At 39.7% G+C, this 15,709-nt stretch overlaps 1 protein-coding gene across 3 annotated transcripts in view; it reads left to right on the forward strand.

The window, feature by feature from the left end:
* Positions 1-15,709, forward strand: part of col11a2 (collagen, type XI, alpha 2) — a 51,954-nt gene that overhangs the window by 14,699 nt on the left and 21,546 nt on the right. For 2 of the 3 annotated variants that reach the window (XM_042436255.1, XM_042436256.1), the window contains 9 exons: positions 1,468-1,629; positions 3,208-3,418; positions 3,621-3,783; positions 4,135-4,257; positions 6,420-6,533; positions 11,570-11,689; positions 13,336-13,551; positions 14,732-14,785; positions 15,497-15,538. In XM_042436255.1, the coding sequence (XP_042292189.1) occupies positions 1,468-1,629; positions 3,208-3,418; positions 3,621-3,783; positions 4,135-4,257; positions 6,420-6,533; positions 11,570-11,689; positions 13,336-13,551; positions 14,732-14,785; positions 15,497-15,538 (1,205 nt within the window). The remainder of the gene's footprint in view (positions 1-1,467; positions 1,630-3,207; positions 3,419-3,620; positions 3,784-4,134; positions 4,258-6,419; positions 6,534-11,569; positions 11,690-13,335; positions 13,552-14,731; positions 14,786-15,496; positions 15,539-15,709) is intronic. The other variant, XM_042436257.1, reaches the window with a different exon arrangement.

Consider the following 15,709-nt stretch of genomic DNA (forward strand, 5'->3'; position numbering starts at 1 on the left):
TGAGTAATTAGACACCCACCCTTTTTAAGACGTTACACTTACAGTGATGAAATAAGTGTTGACATGTTGTATTGCTACTGTTGATTTCCAGCTGTTTTGTAGGCGCATACAGATGCAGGTACAGTATTTATTTTAGCATTGCGTAACCCTTAAGGGTATCAAACTTCAAATTCCAGAGGTTAGAGCGATGCATCTGATATGAGATACACAGATTGAAACTGTGCCCTTGAGCAATGTGAGACGGTGAACAAGTTAAACCACAGTGCAGACTGAGGGTGGAGAAACAGACTGGTTGACCTCAGCGTGTGAAAGTGGAGACAGGATGTGAGACTGGTGGCACAGTGTGTGTGTGTGTGTGTGTGATGTTAGGATTTACATACTGGATCTGGAAAGTGTGTTTCTGTGTGTGTGCGACTGTGCGTGCATACCTGCATTTTTGTGTGTTTGTGTATGTCAGGTAAAACTGTGAAATGCTTGTGTGTCCTCAGACAAACATTAATTTGACTCAGCACTATCACATCAACAGCCGCTTGTGTCATTTGCTTGATAAATGTAAGCAGAATAGAAGGCACTGTCTCCACTCTGATTTAAACTGAGCTTTACTGTACCTGCCCTGCAGTGGTACATATATGTGGCTTGGACTGTGGCCCATTTGCTCAGGCACAGTGCTTCCTTTCTGACATTATACCTAAATGTACAGTGGTAGGCACTGTGGACATCCCCGATACTTGCTCCTATATCACATTAGTGCTGCAAGAACATTTAAAAAAAAACACTTTCAAGATGAACTTGTTTGATCCTCTGGGCAAAGTTAGCTCACTGCAGCTGCAGAGATTGGCTGCAATGAATAAAACTGTCTTCTATTTTGAATATTTGGCAACAATACAGAAATATAGGAGTAAGCTTTAAAAAATATCTTGACTTTTAAAGTGATTCTTACACATCCTGTAGGATGATGGGCCTTCTGAAAAGCTGTTGGAGAAAACTGTAGAATATATTTGAGCCTGCAGAAGTGTAATTAATCTTCTTGATATATTGTATGTTGATGCAAAAATATACAGATATAATCTGTTTAACTCATGAGGTAAAGCTGCAGCACGGATTTAATCTAATTTGTGTTTTTTGCCCAAATGAAGAATCAGAATGTACATCTCTACATCCAGCGTTACAAATGAAAACCTGAGACTGAGATGAGCGAAGTGCTCGAGAGAAAGCAGGACTCAAAGTTAGATGGATTAGTAATGTGTGTGTGTGTAATTTACTGATGTAACATAACAGGATGTCTCCGGTTTGAAGTCTCAGCTTTGACATTTTCCCTTTTGTCAGTTGTTTTGATTTCAGTTGTTTTCAGTACTTACTGAATTAAGCTGCTCTGTCTGTCACATGCTGAGCAACGAGTCTAATTAAGAGGTTGTTGACAGTTTAATGAAAATTCTCTTGTCTTGCTTCTCTTTCTCTAATCCTCAGATCCAGTGGACGTGTTGCGGGCTCTGCAGGTTCCCTCTCTCCCCGAGGGCGTGAAGAAAGTCCCCGGCTTCTGCACATCCCGTCGCTCCGGCACCCCTGACCATGCCTACCGCATCACCAAGAAGGCCCAGATCTCCGCCCCCACCAAGCAGCTCTTCTCAGGTAGGCTTCAACGGATCGCAGTGTTTGGAGAGACTCTTCTGTAAAATGCCACAAGAGTGTTGGACCAGTCTTCATCTCTCTAACTATAAATGCCAAAAACTCAGTCTGACCTTCTGAAATCTAACTTTCATGTTTGTTTTTCTTCACATTACTCATGTCATAATAAACTAGGTTTACAAACAGTTTACAGTAAAACAACTAATGAAACAACCAGGCTTTAAAGTGGTTGTTTCCTAAATTTTGTTTCCTTTTCAGTATTCAAACTCAAATTTGCTTTATTGTTTTGACTATAATTAAGTGCAGCAGTGTCAAAGCATGTTGTACAAGGTTTACAATGTAAGTATGATCATCCAGAACATCAAAAGATAACAAATAATTTAAAAAAAGGGATATATAGGATATGATAAGATGGGTAAAAGAGTTTTTTCCTCAGACTGTGTCTGTCGTGCTCATATTTTGTGATATTTTGCTGTTTTTATGGCAGTGTAGTTTTTCCCCCAAGCAAGTATAGAGTTTTGTCTTGGTCATATAGTTTGATCATTTTAATAAACTATTGGTATTTGAGCTTTATTTTGGTCAAGAACTCGGTCCTTACCAAAAAAGTTCTTTAATGGTTTGCAATGTGCAACACAATTTGAATTACCTCCTCACTTGGTGTAAATATGATAGAAAATACTCCTCTCTGATTATCTTGCAGGTGTCTGAACCAGATACCAAACGTTCATGATTTAAATCAGTTTGCAAGAACCAGTTAACTGCCATTGTATCCATAACAACAGAGCACTTTAGTCATTAAAAATTAAGCCCATGTATTTAATATTTACAATGAATTCCAGAGTGCAGAAAGCTACAATCATCATTACAGGTTGCTATTTATGTTTGGGTGTATTTTAAACTGAGCTCTCTGGAGTTAAGTGTGGCTGTTATGCCCTGTGCCAGATTGCTAAGGGATATAAAGTATAATTATGTGCTGCAGTGCAGAGAGCTGAGTTAAACAGTGTGGGAGAACCAAAACAAATTAACTTAAGAATGCTGTCTGACACCCCGGAGTGAGGAGAGAAAAGAGAAAGTAGTATTTATGTGGTTGTGAAGAAATACTCAAAAGTCAAATCTAATTTTCAACTCGTTTTCTGAGGTTTAGGCTTCCCTCTCCAGCTGTTGCCACCTGTTATTATGTGTCCTCACCATTTATACCAATTTCATATGTGACTATATTCTGATATTTCGTAATCAGTTGACACATCTCTTTAATCACTTTAAGTTCATGTCATTTTCACATTTTCTGCTTCATCTCCCAGTCTAAACTACTCTATTCTTGTCTCCCTTCCTTTCCTTGCCAACTCTTTTTCATTTGTCCCCATTGAACCTTATTTCTTTCTTCACTTTCTCCTCCCTCTCCTGCCTGCCTTCTTCTGCATGATAAATAAATTTAGAAGTGCAAGGTTTACTGCCTCCTTCTACTCTTGTTATTTTACTACAAGCCCACAAGCCAGTCTAGCAATGACCAATGTTCATGATTTACCCCTTACCTTCTTTTGTTGTTTCCCCCCTCCTATCCCTCCCTTCCCTCATCCACAGGTCGTTTCCCAGAGAACTTCTCCATCATGGCTCTGGTAAAAGTCCAGGCTGGTCTCCAGGCCTTCCTTCTCTCCATCTACAGTGAGCAGGGCATCCAGCAGCTGGGCATTGAAATGGGACGTTCACCTGTTTTCCTGTACGAAGACCAGAATGGCAAGCCAGCCCCTGAGGACTACCCGCTGTTCAGAGGCATCAACCTGGCTGATGGCAAGTCAGTAACCAGCAACAACCAGTTTGTGACTGGTTGAGATGACACGATTGGGGTCATGTGGGTGTGAGTGGTTGGGAATAGTATGAGTGTGAGTGTTTGTTGGAATTTTTTTGATATTTAGGGGATGGTTTGATGCCTTTTTAATCAGGCCTGTAGTCACATTACACATTTATTCGCCTTCGGTTCCTCTTCTTGCCTCTAGGTGGCATCGCATTGCTATCTCTGTTTCCAAGAAAAACGTGACACTGCTGTTGGACTGCAAGAAGAAGATGACCCGTCCACTGCCTCGCGGCAACAACGCAGTGGTTGACACCAATGGCATCACAGTGTTTGGTGCACGTCTGCTTGATGAGGAAGTTTTCCAGGTGAGGACCTTCGTAAGCATAACATGCAGGAGACAAACTATGCTGTTGTTGGTTGGTTTGCAGTGACAGTGAGTACCCTCCACTGCAGCAGTCTGCAACTACAAAGTTTGAATAGGAAATAATGTATTTGTTGCTGTTTTGGTTTAACTTTTTTCATGAAGTTACTTTTCTTTTTGGTCATTTAACACAGGTAGCAAGTTCACAGGTAGCAAGGTAGTCTTACAAGGTAGAATTGATTGAAATTAAAAACAGATTAATACTTCAAATGTTTTTATCAATGCCCGTAATAGATGGCACAACTCTACAGAATTTGGTTGATCTGTGTTTTGTTTGTTTGTTGTTCCTCCATAGGGAGACATCCAGCAACTCCTGATAGCCTCCAACCCCCAGGCTGCCTATGACTTCTGTGAACACTACAGCCCCGACTGTGACTCCCCTCTGCCCAAGACCCAAGCTCAGGACCCCAACACATACGTGAGTAATACAACCACAACACAAGTTCTTACAGAGTCGTTGCTCTTCCACACAAACTTTTCATCAAACAAATAACCTTATCAGTAAAGAATTATCTTTGATACGTCTTCCTGCAGGGCACAATAACATCACACAACCTGTTCCATCTCGCATAAAGTTTACTGTGGGTTGTCATTTCAGTGTAAGAGGACTTTCACACAAGTTGTTCACACAAAGTGAATACACACCCACATAAATCCCATGGCTCTTACAAGACTTCTGAGTAGTCTACCGAGCAGTGTACATTACAGTGTCAGCACTATGCTAAGACTCATTCATAACTTTGTAGGCTCATCTGTAGCTCCGATAAAGCAGGCCCAAACAGAATCGGAGGACTTTTTTTTCCTTTTCTGTGGCTCTTTTTTAAAGAATATATCCAGAAATCATAAATGAAAAGAAACATTCACTGGATCTAGACTGAATGAATATGAAGGAAAGGAAAAGGCAACCAGAGTGTCAAAAAATGACAATTATCCAATTCGTGGACTAAGACTTTGTAAATGATGGTCATGTGTACTCTTTGGTCAAAGAGATAGGAATGGGACTGAGGGCCTTTTTACAGTGCTTAAAGAGGTCCACCAGCTCTTTTCATTGCTTCCACTTACTACACACTTTGGGGTCAGTTATTTTTTTTTTACTTTACCAGTCTGGTACAATTGTGAAGAGGCAGTGTGGTTCAGTGGTTAGCACTGTCGCCTTTTAGTAAAAAGGTCCCTGTCTGGAGTTTGTATGTTTTTCCCATGTTTGCTTCAGGTTCCTCTGGATCCACCTGGTTTCCTCCCACAAAGGGATGATAAAATCAACTTATTTCCGAAGACTAAATAAATTGGTCACTGAAAGTAAAAACAAAAGCCACATTAAAGCACTAGTCCTCTGAAAATGAAAGAAAAGTCCTCAGGTTCAGTTTGGGTCATCCAATAATGTCATCAAAGTGCTGCCCTCCCTCTCTGTCTTCCTCACTCATCACTGTCATCAGCAACTGTTTGTATCCATCCACTTTCCTCCTCACCTCCTCAGTCTGTGTGTCCCTGAGGTAAATAAATAAAACCGGAGGCATTCTCATATCATATGCCACCATAACTACACCTCTAAAAATGGATACATTTCCATAATTTCATACACTTTGCGTTGAAGAAGGATAAGTTTGAATTGTTACAGCAGTGGGGTAGTTGTCACTTTTTCTGCTCTTTTTTGCTCTACTGCAATGAAACACAGAAAGGTAGGGGAAAGAGGATGATACAGGCCAATATCAACGTCTTTATCCCATTATTTGCTCATGGATTGAAAGAGAGAGAACTTGTTCAGTATATAAAACAAATTAAGTTAAATTTTGATTGGTTTTCTGGGTAAATTGAAATATATCAGGATTTGGCATGAAGATGGCTGAAGGTGGAGCCTCTCTTCTTACTGAGACTGGTTGTGCACATTACATGCATTACAACTTCCTCATTCTTTTTCTCTCAAAAACATATTGATATTTGGGAGCTGACAGTTCCCTGACACCAGCTGCATCACAGAGCTACAGTAGCAAGTAATTTTCATCCGCATTCATCCATCCAAAGTACATGATCTCTGTTTTACAAGCCTGCATGCTGGATCTTTAGTCATTATAAATTGTATCAGTCACTGTACAGAGCTCCAACAATTCGTCCCAAACCCTGTCATGTTGATGCTATTGAGATGACTGCTTTCTGAATGAATATAAATCAGTGTGGTTTTATTCATTGGCTCCACCCATTGCTTTATTATTTGCTGTTTTTTTTCATTCATCAAGGTCGTCTGTGTTTGGACATTTTTTATGTTAACACCTTTTAACCAGAAGCACAGACTCCTTCTGATGAATGGAAAAATAAATTCTTTGCTGTCTCTCGCTGTCTGTCACCATGTTTTATTTTTTGCCCCTTTTGCTGCTTCACCCCAAATTCACCCCTTTTCTGCTTTACCTTTGTTTATCTCTCTGTGGCCTCTGCAAAACTTCTTCACCTCCCCTTGGAAATCCACTCTTCCCTCCCATTATGCATTCTTCTCCCTCCATTCCTCTTGCTTTCATGTACCTTTCTCCCCCCTACCAACCCATCCCTCCCTCAATCTTTCCCATCTTTCAATCCTTCCATCGCTCTCAGTACTTTGATGAGGAGCAGGATGACCATGAATACCCCTATTATTATGAGGAAACAACAGGCGTTCCCTCCTCCTCTCCGTCCCCCTCTCCCCAACCTGGGGCCCCCACTCAACAGGTAAAGAGGGAGCAAGAAAGAGGGAAAAAACATGAGCGGGGTTTGAGAAAAGGAAAGGGGAATGAGAGAGAGGTATGAAGGCAATAAGAGAAGGCATCCTCAACAAAATTTAAAGATCACATTTTCTAAATTATGCACATTCTGTATTGTGTGTTTTACTATCATAAAATGCATATTTGTTTGAAAATGTACAGCACATTTTCACTTTTATCACTCTATATGCCTCTCATCCTTCATCCCTCAGTCCTCATCACTCCGTCCCTCACTCATTTTTATTTACATCTCACCTTTTTTTTAATCCACATTGACCTCTTACACATCCATCTAATCGTCACACTGAATTAACACTGTTCCTTGTAATTTTTTTTTGTCCTCATGTCATTTACGTGATGTCGTATATGTATGTGTGTCTAGATAAGGCCATGTTCTCATGGTGGGGGCACTAGGGTGACATAGGTGCAGCTGTGTTGACATACACACGTGCACATATTCTCTCTTATTCTTTCCTACTTACTTCTCCAATCATCCCTCCTACCTCATACATCCCATCCTGTTCCACCATAAACAAAGACAAAATATCTTTTTCCCAAATATGGTGAAAACCTTGCATCTCTACTCAAAAAATCAACTTTTTAGGATTAACATACACAAAACTGTCTCAGCACATAATGGACTGTGCAAGTAAAAGGTGAAAGTTGTATCACTAACCCAACAATCTCTGATACCATCATGGAAGTGTACTGGAGATTTTTTGTGTTAAAACAAAAGACAAATATCCTGACAAGGCAAAATCTTTATATAATTTTGATTTTTTTAGTTCATTTGGAAAGGTTCTGTTCAGACTAACTGCAGAGGATCATGAAAATGGCCACCAGATGGTGAGTTAAGCGAGTGAGACAGATGAAACAGGGATTAAAAACCATGCTATTTAATTAATATCATCTTTGGTTTTAATTTGTACATCTCATGATTGAGTGTTTTGCCTTTGAGGATGAACTGAAGACATGCAAGGACAAGTTAGCATTGTAAACACTGGGTGTGCCAGATCAACTATTTCTTTATCTGACTTCGGTCAAATAGTCTTTGTAAATAAGCTTTGCTTTAATTTGCGTTGAGTACAAGATAGGCAGGGTTTGTCACACAGTGGTGAGACAGAAAATGTAAACAGTGCTGGATAAGTTGATAATCACAGAATAGCATAATTAAATTGACCTTCAAGTGCTTCCCTGTGATGTCTGAATTTCCTGGCACTCGTTGCATGGTCTTTTTAGTCAAACCCCACCTATTTGCCTTCAAAGTTGATTACAAAAAACAACAGACAGATTTGCAACACTATTCGACCAGGGCATGTGTCTGTGTTGTCTTGTTACTTGCATGATTTCTTGATTGTCTTGGAAGATGTCACCGCATGCACCTACTGGACCTCTGCATCAGTTTACATATCACTTTTCAGTCAACATGGGAATATAAGTGCACATGTTTATTTTTTTTCTTTGTATATGCATTCATGGTTGTACATCTCACTGCATACATAACATACATGTATGCCACAGTCTGTCTCTTTTAGGTCTTTTTGGTGTTTCATATTGCATATCTGAGGAGTTTACATTCACTTTGATGGCCTGTTTTTCCTTCATCCAGTATTATTTGGGTGACATTTTTTTCATTTTGTTTACTGTCAATTTGCACGTATTTTCAGGATAGCAGCATGTGTAATGACAATTAGTCATGTAGAATAATTTTCATGTTGTTTTTATGTGACTAACATGCATTTGCATGCAAGCCTGGCATCAATGCTCCTGCTTTTGTATGGCTGATAAGCAGCAACCTCCTCTTACTGGTAGTTTGACGTCTCAGTGCAGTCATAAACTGTGTGTTTGTGTGTGTATGTGTGCACATAGCAGGTCAGTGCATCCGTTGTGTGTATTTGGTTTGTGTGTCTGTACAGTTTGTATGTGTTCAGCACCAGCTTTACCTCACCAGTCACACCCTCAGTGCCTCTGCCGAACCACAGGCTCCAGTTCTTATTAGCACAAAGACGCTGCTTTGTCATTTAATATTGAGAATGGCATTACTGGAGAGATCAGCAAAAATTACTCTCATTTGGGTCAAAGACATGAAATTTCTCAAATGTCTTATGCGGATTTGATTTTGACAATTTGTTTGAGTACTAGTATTCTCAGTTGTATATTTATTCACCATTTTAAATCTTGAAATAATCATCTGCTGTATCCAGTAATGCCTGTACAGTCTCAGTCAATCATCCAAGCCTTAGCCATCTTTATGTCATTGTTTCTCAAAACATCCATTCTTGTCTTTCTCTCTCCTTCTGTCCATCCCTTGTTTGTGCTTTTCATCCCCCTCCCAACCCCTCCACGTATCTATGTCTTCCTTCATTCTCTCTCCATGTCTTTGTCAATATGCACTTTTACACACTAAATAACATTTCAACCAAACAATAAACACGGATATTAGAAGAAGGCGCTCAATGGAAAGGCAGCCCCCACTAAATCCACCCCTGTCAAACCCAAACCCGCCCCAGTAAAGCCAGCCAAGGCTGGAGCAAGCAAACTTGTAGTCAAGCCACCTATGCCCACCAAAGCTTCCAAGTCTTCCACTGCCAAGCAATCCAAAGCAAAGCCCACTGCAGTAGAGATCCTCTTGTCTAAGATCAAGCCAACTGCAGCAGCTAAATCTAAGCCCACAGCTGCCTCAGCTAAGAATGGCAATGGTAAACCAGCTGCTGAGAAGAAAGAAAATGGCACAGGTAAAGCCAACGGCAATGGCAATGGAAAAGCTGCTGCAGCAAAAACTAATGGCAATGGCAAAGCTACAGCTGAGGCCAAACCTACAGCTCAGGCTAAAGTAAATGGAAATGGCAATGGCAAGGTTGTAGCTGAGAAGAAAGTCAATGGTAATGGAAAATCCTCAGCAGATAAGAAAGCCAATGGAAAGGTCACCGTTGTGTCTAAGGTTAATGGAAATGGCAATGGCAAAACTGTAGTAGAGAAGAAAGCCAATGGAAATGGAAAAACTACCATTGAGGTTAAAGAGGTTAAAGTCAAAGTTAATGGAAAAGCAGAGAACAAAGTTAATGGTGAGGCTAAGGCTAATGGCAACAGCAAAGTTATTACTGTGGTAGAAAAGAAAGCTGGTAATGGTGCTGCAAATCAGGCAAAAATTGAAACCACTACAAAAGCAAAGACTGAGAAAGTTGTTAAAGTAGAGAAGATAGAAAAGACTGTGGTCAGTGCAGCTAAATCAGCTGCTAAAGTAGAAGCTACCAAGGCACCTAAGCCCACAAAAGCACCAAAGCCTGAACCTACAAAAGTGGCAAAGGCTGTGGCCACCAAAGCTCCAGCAGCTAAAACTCAAGTGAAGGTCAAAGAAGTCACCAAAGTTAAAACTGTGGTCACCAAAGTCCCCCTGGTCAAATCAACGGTGAACAAAGTCGTGAAGAATGTGGTCGAAAAGGTTCCCCTACTGAAGAAAGTAGTCTCAACATCAGCCCCTGTCCGGCCAACTCCACCCAGACCCACGAAATCCAAGGTGGTGGTGGACATTAATGTCAAATCCCAGCACAAACCTTTCCCACCCTTCGGAAAGACTGCGCTGAGTGGAACTACAGTCCCAGCGAAGAAAATTACCAACAGTTATCAACAGGTACAACAGGAAGGCCCATGGTCAGAATGTCCAGAGCTGTATGTCCCATCTATCCCATCTGGTTGACAGGTCCTTCCACCATTCAGGGTCTGCAACAAAATTTTATGAATCTTGTTTCTAGGATATTTTTTTCTTTTTGGGTTCTCTTTTTGCAAATAGTTTGGTCTTTCAATATGTGGCAGTCTGTAAATTTTGAGGTAAATCCTTGATGGTGGACAATCTGGTCTTCAGAATGGAAGTTGGTTCATACCAAGCTGGGCACCTTCTCCTCTGTTTATATATCATATGATCTTCATGATCATCCAAACTTCTCTATATGATATGATACAGCGGAGCACATTGAAGCATGGCTAATTGTACGGTTTCATTGTTCTTTACTTCACTTCATACTCCTACCTTAAAGCTGCTGAAACTGGATCTCAGAACCTGAATATACTCCAGCACTCCGTCTCTTTCTTTTCGGGAAACCATTAACGAATCAGTCAAATGAATGAGCATGGATTGTTATGGTACAGAAACTTAACCTGAGAAAACACAAATACTATCACATTCTACACACATGCAACACAACAAAACTTTCCTGTCACTCTGTCATTCTCTTTCTTTGTTTTTTTTGAAGTACCTGTGTTTTCTCTCCAACACCTGTCTCCGGTCATATTTTGTATCAAATATGAATAAAGCAGCCTCACAGAACCAAAAAAGCAAGCTTTTACATCAGAGCTTGCGTTTCATTCAATGTGTATGGTTATCTTCTATGAAGCTGACTTGGTTCAAGGTAGAGAAACATTGGGAGGTTCATATTTATTAGTGGGTTCTGGGAAATTCATACCATGATTTGACTTTTACAATGAATTAACTGAATTCTGTTCTGTGAGGCTGTTGATTGGGTTGTCGCTTGGTTTTCTGGTCTTGGGTGAAACTAGACATCCCGAAGCATCAAGTCATGATGTTTTCATCTCAAGGGATGGATAGAGGCTCTCAGCCCTGTTTCCAGTAAGAGCAGACTTAACCCTTTCATGAATCTTGGCTTTGTGAGCTTCAAAAAGCAAAAATTGCTCAACGATACAATAAAAAGAAATCTCAGCAAAGTAGTCTCAATGACTCCCTAAATCTTGCATCTGGCAAAATTTATAGTCATCAAGATTCTGAGACTACCTGGAATTTCTTTTCTATAATGAATCTTTACAACTTTAAAAATGTGAGTTGCCAGTGAAAATGACTTTGCCTTTGGCAACCACAGTTTTATGATGTGTTTCGTTCTCTTCTTTTAACTCATCATTACTTACAAGCAGACTTTGAACTAACCAAGCTCTTCCAATCAAATCTGCTTACTTCCTCCCTGCTCCCCATTTCCTGTCAACTTGACCAATCAGGATGTAGACACTGAACATTCCGAAGCTGGCCACACCCCTACAGAGACTGATTATTACTATGAGGAGACAGCCCATCTGCCAGAGGGTGAGATGACTGGACAAGAAGTGATCCCTTCACAGGTAAAAAAAAAAGATAAACACACAGATCAGCGACATAGATCAAAGAGATGAAAACCCCAAGAAGACAGGCAGATCAGATAACCCTTATAAAGGACAGAAATTAAACACCAAATTGTCCAATAGATTTTCTGAATCTTAGAATATTATATCCGAGTGATTCGAGGATAACAATTAGGATAAAGGGACAAAAACAAGAATAAATCATCATCTCAGTACAAGAGGCTTTCATCACCAAAGGAAGAAGACGGTGTAATGCCTATGTGGTGGTGAGCCCAGTCTTTGTAGTTTAACCAAGTAGTTTTAACTGTGTCTCTCTTTACACTTTTCTAACCACACATCACTGTTTTGTTGGCACCGATGCCAAGAGACAAGACATAATGAAAAAAAACCTCTCTCAAAGAAGAATGCACCACATCCATCTGCTTGTATCATCAAACATTTTTATGTGGCTCCCCTTTTCCTTAACAGCAAGATTGGCATTTTGTTCTCATCTCAAGATCCCTGGTTGATCAGGTTGTGATCTTGAAATAAGAGCAAAAATCTTGTGAAAAAGGGATTCACACAGGAATATTTGATATGCAGTTATAACCAGAGCAACAAAGGGAGATGAATATAATGCATTCTTCTTTGTGAGAAAATCTAAATGAACTAGAGAATACAGTAAATGCTGCAACTGACTGAACAGCTCTAAACTGTTTCTCATAGTTTGCTTCTTTTGGCAATAATGTTTATTGTCATCATTAACATTTCATCTGTATTAGCTGACTTTGATGACTTTGTTATGTTTTCCAATTTTGATACTATGAATGTTTATGCTTCTGTTTTTGAGAGGAATATGTTATGTGCTATATGGTTTTTTCCTAGGAAAAAATGATAATATTATCCAATCTAAGATGTATTCAATATTTTTTTTATTATTACTTTTTTATATGACACACCAGTCCAGCGTTATTCCCACTGGATTCATATTTGTTTTTCAAACATCTATGGTAAGTAAACTAGAAAATAACATGGTAGTAATTGCTTTGCATAGCATAGCACATTGCCGCAGCTTGTTTACACAAAGTGTTTCATATCAGCCTTGTGTGTTTAAGGATTTTGCAGGCATTCTGAGTTTTAATATTCTCTCTTTAACTTTTAGTATTTCAGATTTTAAACATGCTTCATCAAATTTGGAGAACTCCTTTGGTTACAGTTCATAACACACAAGCTGATGAGGATATGCTTTGGTGGAAACACATATTATCATGAGCAACAATAGATTATTAACAGAAGACTTAAGGTAGCAGAATAAACCTGATAGTCATAATTCACTTGAAAAAGTCAGACTGAAGTTACAGTGTGAAGGACTGATAGAGTCCCCACAGTCTGTCTGTCAGATGCCTTTTTGTTTTTTGTCCCTGTGTCACTGTTTATTTGCAAAAGGTAAGACTCACTTCTTTCTATATATGCCCTCCTCTTTCACTCTCCCTCTTGTTTCATCCTGTATTTTCTCTCCTTTACTAACATTTCCTCATCATAAATACCTCTCACCTCCTCCTTTCACTGTTCCTTCTTCCTCTTGCATTTTTCTTTTCTTTTGCTCGATTCATCCTCTCCTGTCCCTTCATCTATCCTGTCTCGTGGCTTTGATAAACCCAAACCAGCCCCAGGAGCCGCCAACACTGGTGGGAGAGGAGGTAGATGCCACCAAGGCAGGCGGTGTGGGCGAGGAGGCCTTCACTGAGGAGTATGTGACTGGGGACGTGGGAATGAGGGAATACGACTATTCCTACAGGGACTACAATGAGCCGTTAACAGACACCAGAGATCTTGATGCCAACATGGGCCCCGCCCTGTCCGCTGTGACAGATGAGGGAGGCGTAAGTAATTTTGCTTCAGAGGCAAAAAAAAAAAAAACTAAATAAGTTCATTTCAACCAACTCTGAATCCTAGTCAAATTGTATTCAATGTCCTCTCAAATGACTTGTTTGAGTTTGCCGTCTCTCAGGGGCTATATTGGAGAGACATTGGTGTTTTTCTGTGTGTTTTGTTTTTTGCCACTCTACACCTATTGACATTCTTACCTATGGTGGCTAATTTGAACATGGTAGGAAATTCTACCCGAGAGACAATATAGCCATAATTTCCACCGCTTCAAATAAGTGAGGGCTTTAGATAAAGCTAAAAGTAATAAAATTAGTTTAGAAATCTCAGGAGGAGCAGCTACAACTTCAGCTATAGTTAGCTACCTAGTCTTGACCTTTAAAATCAACCTTCAGACTATCCTTCCACTGGATTCATTGGTTGTTAAAACCTGTTTTATTTTCCCAACCCAAGTGTTCAAAATGGCCACCATACTAGTAAGGTCTAATGATAGGTTACATTTTATGCCGGCAAGCTCAATCAATCGCAGAGGAACCTATATTTGAATGCATTTCCAAGACCTAGTCCCTACATCATTGGTTGAAATGAGATTTATTTTATACGGTATAAAGTCAGCAACTTGGGACCCCTGGAAGAATAGCTACTACCATCGTAGACGCTAATGGGGATCCTATCATAAACATGCATACAGTGCATAAAGGGGCATTTCAAAGTGCAGCAAATAACCAAATTGCTGCATCTTTTGTTTTGAATGCCATTTATCTCAGTGTGTGGCTTCATTTAGCGCTGCTAAGCCCAGATGATTCTCTGTATCAATGCTAAAAAATCTCAAAGTAATGGACCAACAGTTTGGAGAACCATTGAACCAACGGTATTTGGACGAAAGTTTATGCCTTTATCACAAGCAAAATAGGTTTTAATTTTATCATTTTATTTTCTACATCGGCATATTAGTGTTTAATATAATGTAGTAAACATACAGTATGTGGGTGTCTTTATGTAAGTGTGCATCTACTGTACCTGTTATCTAAATGCTTGGAGCCAACCACTATTATCTGTCACATGGGTTCTGTTTGTGTGTTTGTGTTTGTCTTTAATTTGCTTTGTATGTGTGTGTGTGTGAGTACCTCTGTACTGACTGTGCTGTGTTGTTGGCTACATGTGTGTTTTCCTCAGGCTGCCATCAGAGGCCAGAAAGGAGAGAAAGGAGAACCTGCTGTCCTAGAGCCTGTGAGTTACTGATTGTCTTTAAGCAGCTTTTATCTGAGCAGGTAGATGTAAACTGCCTCACTCTGTGACAGAAAGGAAAGGCTTCCTCCAAAGGTCCAAGGATTTGCACCAGCAACTCTCTAGTCACAATATTGCTTCTCTAACTGTGTATGTGTGAACTCACCATAAAGCAGTTGCTCATCATTCATGTTCTGTATCCAAGGTAATCCAAGATATAATTACCACATAGATAGGAAGGTGTGATTTAGATGTAAGACTTATTCACCTTTTGGGATTTTAGAACCATACCCGTTCTGTTATTATATCATACGACTGATCTATGGCTGGTAACTTACACTGTTCCCTATTCTTTGGGAGACATTATCAACGCCTTTGACCTAATTGACCTGCTGTTAATTTTTCAAATGGGGAACTTGGAACAACTTCAGCTTCTTGTCCTGCAAACAAGTTGAAGAGCTGAGCATGTTTTCATATTTTATCTAAACTGAATTGTTACTGAATGTTTTATCCCTCCTACAGTTCATAATTCAGTCCCAAAATGCTGAAATAAGTCCTTTAACTTCAAATTTTAAAGTCAGATCTTTCTACTGCATCAAATATGTCTTTTTAGTTAAGAAAATTGAATTGAAAAAGTAAAGGTGCATTAAAACAACATTTAAACAAGCTTTCTACTCCTGTATTACATTTTTAACTTTGTTTGGTCTTTTGCAGGGTATGCTGATTGAGGGACCCCCGGGACCTGAGGGACCTGCTGTAAGTAAATAATGGTTATTCTTCTATCCTTCTGTGAGCTATGAGTTATGTCAATGGGGGTAGTGTAATGTCTTTGGTACCAATATTAGGTAGCTCTCTAGCCAGTACACTTCTTTATTGCAAGGTTATGACATTAAAAATTGTTTAGGGTATGGATTTCCTATGCAACAC

The sequence above is a fragment of the Thunnus maccoyii genome, chromosome 15 (assembly GCF_910596095.1).
Source record: "Thunnus maccoyii chromosome 15, fThuMac1.1, whole genome shotgun sequence".
In the NCBI taxonomy this organism is placed as follows: domain Eukaryota; kingdom Metazoa; phylum Chordata; class Actinopteri; order Scombriformes; family Scombridae; genus Thunnus; species Thunnus maccoyii.